Source organism: Tauraco erythrolophus, chromosome 25 (genome assembly GCF_009769465.1).
Source record: "Tauraco erythrolophus isolate bTauEry1 chromosome 25, bTauEry1.pri, whole genome shotgun sequence".
NCBI lineage: Eukaryota > Metazoa > Chordata > Aves > Musophagiformes > Musophagidae > Tauraco > Tauraco erythrolophus.
In genome coordinates, this window is record NC_141489.1 from 3,474,899 (window position 1) to 3,487,447 (window position 12,549).

Here is a 12,549-nt window from a genome sequence, read left to right on the forward strand (position 1 = left end):
CACCAGCTCAGCCCTGTGCTCAGAACCCCCCCAGCCTCTTCCTTGCCGAAAGACTGCTGGAGCCGGAGGCTGAGCCATCGCCAGCCGGGTAACAGGGTCTTTCAGGAGGAGGGAGCAGCCACAAACTGCTGGGAAATTTGCTGTCTGCCGTCATCTCACGATTGCTAGCGTGGATTCGGGGAGCTGAGGGGGCTGGATGATGGGGCTGGGTGGGTGTCGTTTGCAGTGATTGCTTTCCAGATCTCTCTATATTATAGCAATTTAGCAAAAAAACCCCAACCAATATATTTTGCTAACTGCAAACCCCGAGCCTGGGTCAGATTTTGCCTGCAGTGGGAATGAAATTGCTCCTGAGCGTTGCTGCCTCCCCCTCAGCCAGCATCCACCCGCACACGTGTCCATCTGCACCTGCATCCATCCCTACACACATCCATCCGCACACGCATCCATCTGGCTCCAAAAAAACTTCACCTTAACTTTGTCCTTGCTCCCCGGCAGCTTCTGGGTCAGAAACCAGCACCCAGAAGAGCCTTCAGAAAACATTAATCCTGCAATTTAACCACTTATCCCTTCTCCTGCCCTACATGCTGTGCAGCATCCCAATGAGCAAGTGCCAGAGCTGCGGTGCCGCTCGGCAGAATGATGCCACCAGGCTGGTGTTGGCACCCATGTGATGGTGTCGGCTGGTAGCTAAACTGGGCAGCTGCCAAAGATGCCCCTGATCCCCCCTTGATTTACAGCTGGTTGCTGTGGTGGAGAAAGTAGCCGAAAGGCACAACGTTCTCCTGTCCGATGGAATCAGAGGGAGCAGCAGCACCGCCTGAGCGCTGCCGTTTGCGTCTGCTTCGCTCTCTCGGCCGGCTGATACGTCTTCCCTCGCTGCAGGAGCCGAGCAAAAGTCTGACCCCGCTCCAAGCACCCACGGGGGATCATGGCTGGGACCAGGACGAGCTGCTCTGACAGGAAAACGGCGAGAGAGGCTTCGAGGCTCTGCCCCACGCAGGATTTTGCCCTTATGGAGGCAAATAGCTGTGCCTGGCCATGGATTACGTGGGACAGGGAGGAGGCCCTGGTTTGGGAGCCTGCGGTCCCCAGGGTTTGGCACTGGGCTTCTGAATTTCAGCCTGGTCCTACTAGTGACAACCTGCTTGGGAACAAGGACTCCCCGGTTTGTGTCCCCGTATCCGCAGGGAGATGCTCGGGCTGCTTGGGGGGACACATAAAATCTTGGAGCTGGTGGGGTGGTGGGAGCAATCCGAGTGTCTGCGTGATCCCAAAACACAGGGGACAGCCCGAGGAGAGGCAGGTGACAAGAGACTGCTCCCACTGCTCCACTGACAAGGGTGGGAGCTGCAGTGGTACCAGCTCCGACCCTCCAGCCCTGCCGTTTCGGCTCCTCTCATTCACGGGCTGCGTGAGGCATCCCCAAGGGTGGAAACTCCGTGGTGCCAGGACTGTCCATCTGTCCTGCCTGCTCCCACGGGCAGGAGTGGTGCTGCTGCAGCCACCAGCCCCCGCCGCAGAAGGCTGACTTCATCGAGGTGCTGGTCGTAGCAGGGGAGCAGGATTGATCCTGCCACATCTCCCCAAAACACGCCCCAGCCCCAAGAGAAGGAAAAGGGTTAAAGTGGCGTCTGCCTGAAATCCATCCCATCTCGGAGCATCGGGGTGATGCTCACCTGCCTGCACCCTCTGCCTCCCTACCTCCAGCCACCTCCCTGGGATTTATCCCTGCTGTCCTTTGGCTCCTTGGGATCAGTGTAGGGCTGGAGGGGACCGAGCAGCGCGGGAGCAGTGGGGGGACCCTGTGACAGCTGAAAAATGAGTCGCCAGGCAGTGAGAGAAGTTTCTGAAAAGAGGAATCTGCCCTGAATGAAGAGGATTTTAGCACCTAGGGCTAAGCCAATAAACCTCAGCCATCCCCATCCCAACGGGAATTGTTTGCACACGCTCCAGGAGCTGCTTAAAGCAGACAAGACACAGAGACTGGATAGCAGGAGGCATGGTGGGGGGAGAAACCCCCCTGCCTGGTAAGCCTGTGAGCGGCTCCCTATAGCACTGCCGGGCTCCCGGGGTGCCCCCCCAGCCCCGAGCACCCAGGGACGGGTTTTCCCGCCACCTCGCCGGGGACCGCAGCCGGGAAGGTGCCCCCAGAAGATGCTCCGTCCTACCGAAGGCACCAGCCCTCTCCATCACCTGCGTCCCCGGGGCTGACAGCAGCTCAGCTCTCCCCAGGTGAAGGCTTTGCTTTCTCCAGCTCGCTGTCCCTGAGGTCCTCATCCCAGTGACATTGCGGGACCATGGAGGCATCCATCCCCATGGGAGGCATCACGGCTGCTCTCCTCTGCTGCTGCCTCCTGAGCTGTGCGTGGGCTCTGGTAAGTCTGCGTGGCCCCGTGGGCTCCTCCGGTCCCTCTCCTGCCCTTCAATATTGCGACCTGCTCCGGTGGGGGGCTGGGGCCGCGTGCCCCCGGCTGCACGTCCCGCTCTGCAGAGCCTCTTGCTCCCACTAAAAGCTTCCCAGCAGCCGTGCAGACACGGCGATGTGATGGTTTTTCCATTTCTTGGACGCACCCAGGGCAGCGTTCGCTGCCTCGGAGGTGTCGGGGGAGCAGAAAGAGCGGGGCGATTTATGGTCAGCGCAGGTGAGGCTGGGGGGATGCAGCAAGGGCAGAGCCAGGAGCACCCAGCACCTTTTACCAAAGCCAGGACCCCCCGTTCCTGCCCTACGCCCCTCACCAGCCCCCCTCTGCCCACCCACCCAGATGGCTGCTTTCGGGAAGAGCGTGGATGGGAGTTGAGGGTCTCCCCTTTGGGGCAGGATTTGGCCCCACTGACCCGTGGGCAGTGCGGGAGCCGACGTGAACCCCCTGCATCCCAGCTCCTTTTCACTTCCAAAGCTGCTTCTCCATCCTGGCTCCGAACTCAGCATCTCAGCCCAAAACATCCCAAAAGACGTTTGCACGCGCGGTGCGACCGGGAGGCTGCCGACGCCGCGGGCTGCACTCATCTGCATCGCGCTGCCCGCGGCGCCGGCGCGGACAGAGCCCTGGCCGCCCGCTTCGACCGGGGGCTGCCAGCCCCGGCAGAGCCTTGCAAGAGGGAAAAACGGGAACAGGAAGGTGGGCAGAGCTTTTCTCTTCCCCATGTCGTTGGAATCAACTCAAAGCCGCACAGACCAACTTGCCCGGTTGGGAGAGCCCGGCCATGCCAGGGCTGCTCCATCAGCTTTGCCTACCAGCACATCCCTCTTCCATGCGTGCTCCAGTCCTCCTTGTCTGCCTCTTGCACTGGCTTTGACTCATTTCTCGCCCCAGCGATGCTCCTGCTTGATGGGACAAGGCTGTGGGCGAGACCACCACGCCGCGGGGTTCAGCCAAGCGTCGTCATTCCCACATTAGGAGATGATGTTCCTGTAGCAGCCCCTGAACCCCTTTGTGATTTGGGGCTTGGTGTTAATTAGCTGGTTGGATTTGGGGGTTGGTGGCAGGGAGCAACGGGGTGTTTTGTGGCAGCAGGAGTGATGTGGGTCCTGCCCTGAGTCAGGAAGCGTTTGTGGGTGTCTCCTCAACCACTTTTGGGGTTCTGCTGGGACCGAGCAGCTTCGCTCCCAGCTCCTGGCTTGAGGCCACGGGTGGCTCATGCCACCGAGCACGCAGTGGCAGCGCCCTGGAGACGTGGAGAGCACCAGGGTGGGTCGAGCTGTCCTAGGGAGGATGAAACTCTAAATCATGAGCACCAAGAGGAGACCTGAGCCAAACTGCCGTTGGACACTGCTGGCCCAAACCAAGCCATGTACAGATGGAGAGGTCATCACTTCGGTTTTGTCTCGGCAGGTCGACCCCGATGACGTTCTTACAAAAGAAGAGCAGATCTACCTCCTGGTGGAAGCTAAGGAGAAATGTCAGAGAGACATAAAAGCCCAACTGGAGAAGACCAAAGGTAGCATCCCTTGCCTGCGCACAGGTCAGCCAGCCCTGGTGGATCTGGCTACGTTGTGGGGAATGCGTTCTCCTCCGATGGGAGTGGGATGGAGTCAAGGAGACATGCAGCTCCTGGGGGCCAGGTGTCCTAGTGTGGGTTTGTGCAGCTCCTGGATGCTCTGGGCACAATCAGGTGCTAATTAAATTCTCACCCTGATTAGGCAGCGCTGGCTGCCCTGTGCACACTGCAAACCAGAGCACACGGAGGGGCCTCGGACCCCCCAGGAGGAGGTGGGATGTGATGGGACGTGTCCCTCCCCCTGGACCCCAGGGGTGGTCGTGTGCCAGCGCGTGTTCCTTGCCCTGGTCCAGCACCCGCTTGGGGAAGCCGGAGGGCACGATGTGGCCCTGTTCGGAGCCAAAGCGAGACGTGTCTCTGCTCGTTGGCCAGACACCAGCTGCCTTCCGGAGTGGGACGGGATTATCTGCTGGCCGAAGGGCTCCCCCGGCCAGGAGGTGCCGGTGCCCTGCCCCGACTACATCTATGACTTCAACCACAAAGGTGAGCGCTTGTACCCGGGCAGGGAGCGACCTCCCCTTGGGCACAACCCTCCCCCGAGCAGGGATGTGCCCGGGCTTCCCGCGGGTGCTGCCGCTGTCACGGTGCCCGGCGCCGTTCCCAGGTCATGCCTACAGGTACTGCAGCGCTGACGGGACGTGGGCTGTGGCTTTCAGCATGAACAAGACCTGGGCCAATTACACCGAATGTGCTCTGCTCTTCTCCGAGAGCCGGAGCCAGGAGAAGGTGACCCTGCGCATCGGAGGTGCTGGGAAAAGGGGCTGGGATGGGGACTGGGGAAGCGTGCATCAAAGGCCAGGGCAATTGCCGGGAGCGGGGAGCTCTCCTCCCTCTGCTCCCCAAGCAAGCCCTGCTGCTCCTGTGCTCTCAGCCTGGAGCGGGGGGCAGAGGGGGGGCCTGGGCTGCAGAGGGGTTGTGGAGCACAGCCCTTCTCTTCCAGGAGGTGTTTGACCGCCTGCACCTGATGTACACCGTCGGCTACTCCATCTCCCTGGCCTCCCTCGTCGTCGCCGTCTGCATCCTCTCGTACTTCAAGTAAGGAGGAGCTGAACCCTCACCCCTGTGTGGGGCAGAACCATCTTCTCCCCACCGTCTGCACACACGACCACCTTGAGGGGGGGCAGCCCCTTGGGGGATGGCCCTAAACCCCACCACAAACATCAGACCATTTCCCAAAGCCCCAGAACACCCCCAGTATGACCAGCTCCCCGTCCACTCCACCCCACTTTTGAAGGAGTTGACACCCTACTTGCCCCCAGATCTGGCTCCTGTGCCCGTGGGAGGGCTGACACCTTGGAGCTCACCTCCTCTGGGACTCCACTGTTGTCCGAGCCCGGGTGCGATGAGCTTGTTGGGCAGCCGGGGCTGGGCTGGTGTCACATCCTTCTCCATAGGCGCCTGCACTGCACACGCAACTACATCCACGTCCACCTCTTCACCTCCTTCATCTGCCGGGCGGTGAGCATCTTCGTGAAGGACACGGTGCTCTACTCGGGCATGCTGGCCAGCGAGACGGAGAAGATGCGGGAGGACGACTTCAAGGCAGAAATGGGTCCTTCCCCGGGACAACGGACCCACCTGGCAAGTGGCACGCTGGGACCGGAGGCAGGGTCAGGGAAAAAGGGGATTTAGGAGCCCTGGTGCAAGGGGATGCACTTGGGACCCTCCCAGATGGGGGCTGTGCTGCCCAGGGGTGATGCAGGCGGGGAGGGATGAGGGGCCACCTGCAGCTCTGCCCAGCTTCTTCCCATCCTGGTCCCACAGTAGAGGTAGAGCCACAGAGGACCTGGGTCTTGCAGCCTGTCTGAGCTCAGAGTGCCCTGGTACGGGAAAGACCTCTCCTGTGGGCAATGCCCAGAGCACCTGCTCTATGTCTGATGCTGGAATATCCCAGGGGAGATGTAGCTCCCTGCCAGAGGAGGAACGTGAGCCATGCATGGGGCACAGCCTGGGTTTTGCTGGCCAGAGAGCCAAAGCCACCGAGTTTTGCTTTCAGAGGACAGCCTGATGTGGGCACCTCTCTGACTGCATGTCCGCAGGTTGGCTGCAAGGTGGTGGTGACCCTCTTCCTCTATTTTCTGGCCACCAACCACTACTGGATCCTGGTGGAAGGTCTCTACCTGCACAGCCTGATCTTCATGGCCTTCCTCTCCAACAAGAACTACCTGTGGGTCCTCATCATCATCGGCTGGGGTAAGCATGGACCCCAACCCAATGCTGTGGCCACTGAGACCAGCTGGGAGCTGGGGCATCAGCCATGGCTGAGCGGCACCGAGTGCCCAGGGAAGGGTGGTGGGATGAAGACGAGCTGCCAGGGACCACTTTGGTCTGCAAATGTGATGCTTCAGCCATGCTCCTCACTCTGGTTCCTGCCCCTCCAGGTCTCCCCGCTGTGTTCGTGTCTGTCTGGGCCAGCGTCAGGGCCTCCCTGGCAGATACACAGTACGTAGGTCCACCTTCTCCAACAGTCTTCTGGGGAGGGAAAGACTGGGTGCAAATGTTAGCAAAAATCTGTGGGCACCAGAACTTCTGAAAATGAGAATTTTCTGAAAAGAACAAGAGGACTCAACAGATGTACAAGGCTTGTTGATAAAATCGTCGCTAATCCAGAAGGATAGTGGTTTTGTTCTGCATTTGGGAGGAAGCTGGATGCAGGTTTACACCCTAAATTGATCAATAAACAGTGCAAAGATGAATGCTAAAGGGCATGTTCTAAAGTTAAGCATTTCAGAAGGAGAAAGGCCACCAAACATACAGCAGGAGTTTTAGACGAGTTGGCCAAGGAGCCCTCAGGAAAGTTAATGCTAATTTAAAACTGGTTTGCAACACCACGATGGTTGTGGATGCTTGTAACACGGCTGCTGTTGGGTCAAGATTTACACAAACTCCACAAAGGGAGGAAGGGTGGGAGGATGGGGACGGTGGCTGTGAGTACAGGGAGCCGTCCGCTGCCCGTTTCCCTTACCAGTGATTTCAGGCTTCTCCAAGGTGCTTCTTTACTGGTCTCTTCAGGTGCTGGGACCTCAGCGCAGGGAACTTGAAGTGGATTTATCAAGTCCCCATCTTGGCTGCCATCGTGGTAAGAATCCCGTGGCTGAGTCTCCAAAACCCTTTTGGGGAAAGGAGATCGATAGAGACCCAGAGCCGTTTGCTTGTGGTCATTGGGGTTGTGTTCCCAGCCACTCCGGCACCCAGGGAGGGTCCATGTGATGCAGAGGGACCCAGGGGCACCAGTCAGTCCCCACTCTGACCACAGCATCCCCCCCACTCACCCAGAACTGCCTGTCCTCATCCTGGGGGGGCTGCTTGGGCAGGCTTGGGTCACTGTGGGCAACAAACCCGCAGCATGTGTCTGTCGGCAGGTCAACTTCTTCCTCTTCCTCAACATTGTCCGGGTGCTGGCCTCCAAGCTCTGGGAGACGAACACGGGGAAGCTGGACCCCCGGCAGCAGTACAGGCAAGTGCTGGCAGCAGCAAAACCATGACCCTGGTGGTCTGGTTCATTTTCTGCCTGTCCAGCTGAGATGGCTCCCCAGAGGGTGGTGAACGAAGAGCAGAGGTGTGGGAAGGGCTGCAGGGTGATGGCAGCCAGCGCTTCTGGCAGCTCGTTCTGCTTGAAACAGCAGGTTCAGGCTCTGTCTGCTGCCTTCTCCGAGCTGGACCCCCTGCAGCAGCTACACGTGCCCCGCCGCGGCAGCAGGAGCCCAAGCAGCCGCCCTCTCCGCTGGCACCTCAGCGATGCCTGCGAGGGGGCCGTGGGCGCCCGGCCGGCCCCGGCTGATGGCCACGAGTGTTTCTCCTCTCAGGAAACTGCTGAAGTCCACGCTGGTGCTGATGCCACTTTTCGGAGTCCACTACGTGGTGTTCATGGCCATGCCCTACACCGAAGTCTCCGGGGTCCTGTGGCAGATCCAGATGCATTACGAGATGCTCTTTAACTCCTCTCAGGTACATGGGCAGGGGTCCCTGCTCCGAACACCGAGCGATGGGGAGGGGGGAGGCACGCGGAGAGCTCAGGACTCCAACTGCCCCTCTGTCTCTTGGCAGGGTTTCTTTGTGGCTTTTATCTACTGCTTCTGCAACGGGGAGGTAAGTGAAGCGCGAGCAGCCGAGTTCCCTGTCCCAGCCCCGTTAGAGTCAGGGGAGTTAACCCACAGCCCCCAGGCTGGGATAACAAAAAGGAAAATTCAGATCCATTCCTCTCAGTAGGATTTGGAAGGGAAATAAAAGCACTTAGGAGTGAAAACCACGGGGACGGGATGCCTGTTTTGCTGGCTCCGGGCACCGGCAGCCTCTCCGATCTCTCCCCCAGGTGCAGGCGGAGATTAAGAAAGCCCATTTTCGGAGAAGCCTGGCGCTGGACTTCAAGCAGAAGGCGCGTGCCACCAGCGCGGCAGGGAGCTGCTGCGGCGGGTTGGCCTCCCATGCCACCACCAGCTTCAGCATGAGCCTGGCGGGGCGAGGGGCAGGGAGCACCCAGCAGCGGGGGCTGCTGCTCCCGGCCCGTGCCAGCCTGCCCGGCTACATCCCCAGCTCCTTTGCCTCGGATAACTTTTTGCCCTGTCCGACCCAGGAGATGAGCCAGAAAGCCTGCAGGGAAAATTCAGTGGACTTAACAGACCCAAACCAGTGTCACTCCAACCTAAGCAAAGAGATGGAGACGATGCTGTGAACAGTGTCTCTCCCATCCGGACATCCAGCTGCTGATCCTCACGCTTCGGGCTCTTTTTTTGCTTCCCCGGAATGCTGGGGCAGGGGCAGGGACAGCAGCTGGAACAACAGTTCCCTTTCCCTCACAGCCAGCGTGCAAAGGGACCACGTGCTCTCGCTGCTTCTACCTACGTGGTCTAAAAACGAGGCAGCCAGTTCCAAACCTCCTTCTTCCTTCCACGCGCGAGTGATTGATGGGATGTCTGAGCATGCAAAGCCCTGAATCACCGCCAGGAAACAACCCTCCAGGCTCAACCTTACCTCCACAGTCTGGAAGGTGACTTCAGCTCCAGCGTGTATAAAGTTGATTCAAGGAGCCCATAATCCTGAAGTCCAATTCCCCTATTTAGCACCAATTCCTGCGTTGTACAGCCCGGGGCTGGCAGAGTGAAGAGCAGCCACAGAGCTACGGTGCGGCTCCCCCTGCCCTTACTCACACCCTTGTGCAGCTCACAGATCCTGTGAAGCCCAACGCGTAACGCTCAGCCACAAACAGGGAGCACGGGTCACCGGGATACGATGGGCTCCGGGCGGCAGGTCAAGCTTTACGCCCGGGAAGGGCGCAGCAAACCCCCGGGTGCCCCAGGCTTTACAGCTCGGGACCACCGCACGCAAGTCCTGGCCCTGTCATCTTTCTGCAGGCTAAAAAGTGAATAAAGAGACAGTCTGCACGGCTTGCTGCCGTCCTCAGACTCCATCGGGACTCAGGGGTGTTGGGAACAGCCATCCGTTGCTGGAGGACAGCAGAGGGTGTAAAGGGCTGGAAACCCGGCCCCGCTCCCAGCCAGGTCTGCTCTTGCTGCTCGCTCCCAGTGCCCACTCTGCTACACGTGCACTGCCCGGGAAAGCTCATCACCCTGACGGGAAAAGACATTCCCCAAGGAGCTTGCAATGCCCAGCCCAGGCAGTTCAGTCAGGCCACAGGGGAGGGGAGAACTACAACCTTGTTGGGAAAGGGGGGCACATGTGCCAGTTAAAATTAAACAGCTTGTTGGTGGTAGCATGGAGACCTTTTTCCCTACGCGCTCCGATGAGACACATTCCCTCAAGGCAGTAATTTCATGATAAAGACAGTGACAGAGAACATGTAACTACTTCTGCACGTTCCCAGATCTTCCAGTGAAAAGCAAAGATATAAAGTGAGTCACAAGGATTAGGAAGCACTGGAGGGACAGCCAGCCAGAAGGCCAGGAGGCACGTTAGGGAAGGGAAAGGCTCCAGGATTCATATTCTTTAAGTGGTCCAGAATTGGGCACATCCACATCACCTCCCATCCAGGAAAACACGCGCTGTACAACGTGGAAGAGGCACAGCTGGGTGGAAGAATCATAGAATGATTTGGGTTGGAAGGGACCTCAAAGATCATCCAGTTCCAACCCCCCTGCCATGGGCAGGGACACCTTCCACTACACCAGGTTGCTCAAAGCCTCATCCAGCCTGGCCTTGAACACTTCCAGGGATGGGGCATCTACAACTACGGTGGGAGCGTTTGCTCCACTCTGGGGGATGAGAGGCAGAGGGGTGACTGATGCACAAGCACAGAGGCAGGAGCAGAATCCCAGGACTACACTTTCCAAACAAACCTGAGCTTCCTGTGCTCTGTTTGCTCAGCTGGGAGTTACGCCCTGGTCTCTTTAGGGCCACTTACCACTGCACGGCGAGAAATTCCCCTCCAGGGTAGCTGGCATGCTGCTCACACTGCTGCCTTGTTCTGCAGGGAAGGAACCAACCCGCTCATGTATCTAACGTGAACCTGTGAACTGACATTTATAGCTCTCTGTCGGAGATCAATATTTACTTGCTGAGGCCTCCAGAGGCTCCTGGGAGCTGAGAGAGGGGTGAGGAATTTCAATAATCCCATCGAACGGCAGACGGGTGCGTTAAAAAGAAGGGGAGAAACTCAAGCATGTGCCACGTACGGGGCCAGTTCCCAGTGGCAGAGAGCTGAGATCCAGGAAGGGAGGGAGCAGATGGCAGCTTCCGACTAGGGAGCTATTTTTTGGTTTGTTTTGAAACTCAAATATTTAATTGCGCAGAGTGGTAACTCCTAAGCGTGATAAGGAAAGGGGAACTCAGCAGTTGCTCCTAAGCTCCCTGCCACATCTGCCCTGGAAAATCCTTGTCTTAATACTAAATATGCAGAGCTCCAACCAGTGCAATGAGGTTTCTGCCTAGACCATGACTAGATAATCCAAGTGGAAGCTATTCTTAAAAACATCCCAGGAGATTAGAGCTAGTTCGTGAGGGGTCCTGAATAATCAAGTTGCTGTCTTAACTGGAACCAGCAGACATGCAAGTCAGATCACAGGACTGTTGCTGAGTTCTCCTTCCAGCTCTACCAATGACCCCAATGAAAGACTGGGATGAGCCACATGCCCTGGGCTGTGTCCTTCCCACTTGTAAAACAGGGAAAACACTATTCCCCAGGAGGCTCTGAAGCTAAAACAGGGTTTGCAGAACAGTTTGACGTGAAAGATACTGAGGAAAAACACTGCAAGTCTTTTATCAACTACGATCCACAGCTTTTGGTGGAAAATAGGGATACGGTCAGACCTCCAGTCAGTCCAATCTCCATCCAAACGCCAGAACAGCTGAAGGAAGAAGTGGAGAATAAAAAGCACGTGCGAGGCATTTTTGTCCCAGTAATAAAACATTTACTAGAGCAAGCAGAAAGTAAATGCACAGCTGATAAAGAAAACATCACAACGTCACAAAAACCTGACAGTTTCTGATACTTCTTTCAGCAGAAACAAGACAGAGGTGGGTGCTGACATGTTTCAACAAAAGAGTTCTTCCTTACCTTTATGGCGCAAAAAGAAAAAAAAAAAGTTAAAAAATGGGTAATACACATGACAAGTTAAAAACGGTCAAGCAAGATTTTACAGTTTTAACCACGTGTCCAATATTTGTGATATTTGAGCTGTTCCACTTCATCAGTTGCTTTTCAGGTTCTCCCTAAAGGCTTCTGAGCAGCAGGTCCCTGAATTTCTGAATGAAGCCTCTTCGTTCAGTTACTGGGGGGCACCAGCCTTTGATTGTTGGGGTGTATCTACATTTCTTTCCCTTTTTTGTTTTTAATTTGAAGAAAGCACTCGGCCCTCTCACAACAGAGGGTGCATAGGCACAGCAGAGAGACAAGTTTGCTATGCAGGCTTCCACCAAAATGGAGGTTACTAGGAAAAAGGAGGTTCTTCAAAAGGAAAAAATACCTGGGCAATGGGACTGGGATTGATGTACTGACCACAAACAAGCCAGGGAGTCCGTCCTACACTACGTGTGAATTTGTGGCTGGAGAAGGATGCCTTGAACAGCTTCGTAAGGAATAACCAAAAAAAAGGAAAGAAAAATCAACTTGCTTCATCCCACCTTCAGCGATGCAAATTGATACACTCTTAGGTGATGGGGAGAGAGAAAAGGGGCAACCTGGAGGCCAAATTATTTGGGGATAAGAGAATATGTAAAAAGAAGAGACTGGGGAAGAACTCACCAAACTGAACAAATTGCTGAAAGGTTAATGTTTAACAGGTGGGTCCTGAGCATCTCTAGATGGACTGTTTTTTTTAAATGTGAACGCTGGTTAAGAAAAGACTGCTTTATACTCTTAGGGACAACAGTTTCTTAACGTTCCAAGGACTTGAAACAGCTTCTTTCTCGTCAAGAAGATCTGTTTAAACCCAGCAGAGAGTCACTTGAGCACTGAATGGTTAAAAGCAGAACCCAGGGAGCTTTATCAAAATGATTTCTCTTTGACTAAGCATTTTGTGTACACATCATTAGAGTGAATCTGTCCACACATGTACCGGTCCAGACTCGCACGGGGAGTTTGTGTGGTTTCCT

General features: G+C 56.5%; 1 protein-coding gene across 1 annotated transcript; it reads left to right on the forward strand.

The window, feature by feature from the left end:
- The first annotated feature begins 2,300 nt into the window (after positions 1-2,300).
- Positions 2,301-8,674, forward strand: LOC104381860 (parathyroid hormone/parathyroid hormone-related peptide receptor). The gene is made up of 13 exons (XM_086626329.1): positions 2,301-2,378; positions 3,837-3,942; positions 4,375-4,485; positions 4,607-4,728; positions 4,943-5,037; positions 5,397-5,583; positions 6,042-6,195; positions 6,384-6,444; positions 7,015-7,081; positions 7,365-7,459; positions 7,809-7,950; positions 8,050-8,091; positions 8,315-8,674. The coding sequence occupies exons 1-13, from the start codon at positions 2,301-2,303 to the stop codon at positions 8,672-8,674; spliced, it is 1,620 nt and encodes a 539-aa protein (XP_086482455.1).
- Positions 8,675-12,549: the final 3,875 nt, after the last annotated feature.

Coding starts and splice junctions, on each gene's coding strand:
- LOC104381860 (XM_086626329.1), top strand. CDS start 2,301: ATGGAGGCATCCATCCCCATGGGAGGCATCACGGCTGCTCTCCTCTGC. Junction 4,486..4,606: donor CTATGACTTCAACCACAAAG/GTGAGCGCTTGT, acceptor CGCCGTTCCCAG/GTCATGCCTACAGGTACTGC. Junction 5,584..6,041: donor CGGGACAACGGACCCACCTG/GCAAGTGGCACG, acceptor GCATGTCCGCAG/GTTGGCTGCAAGGTGGTGGT.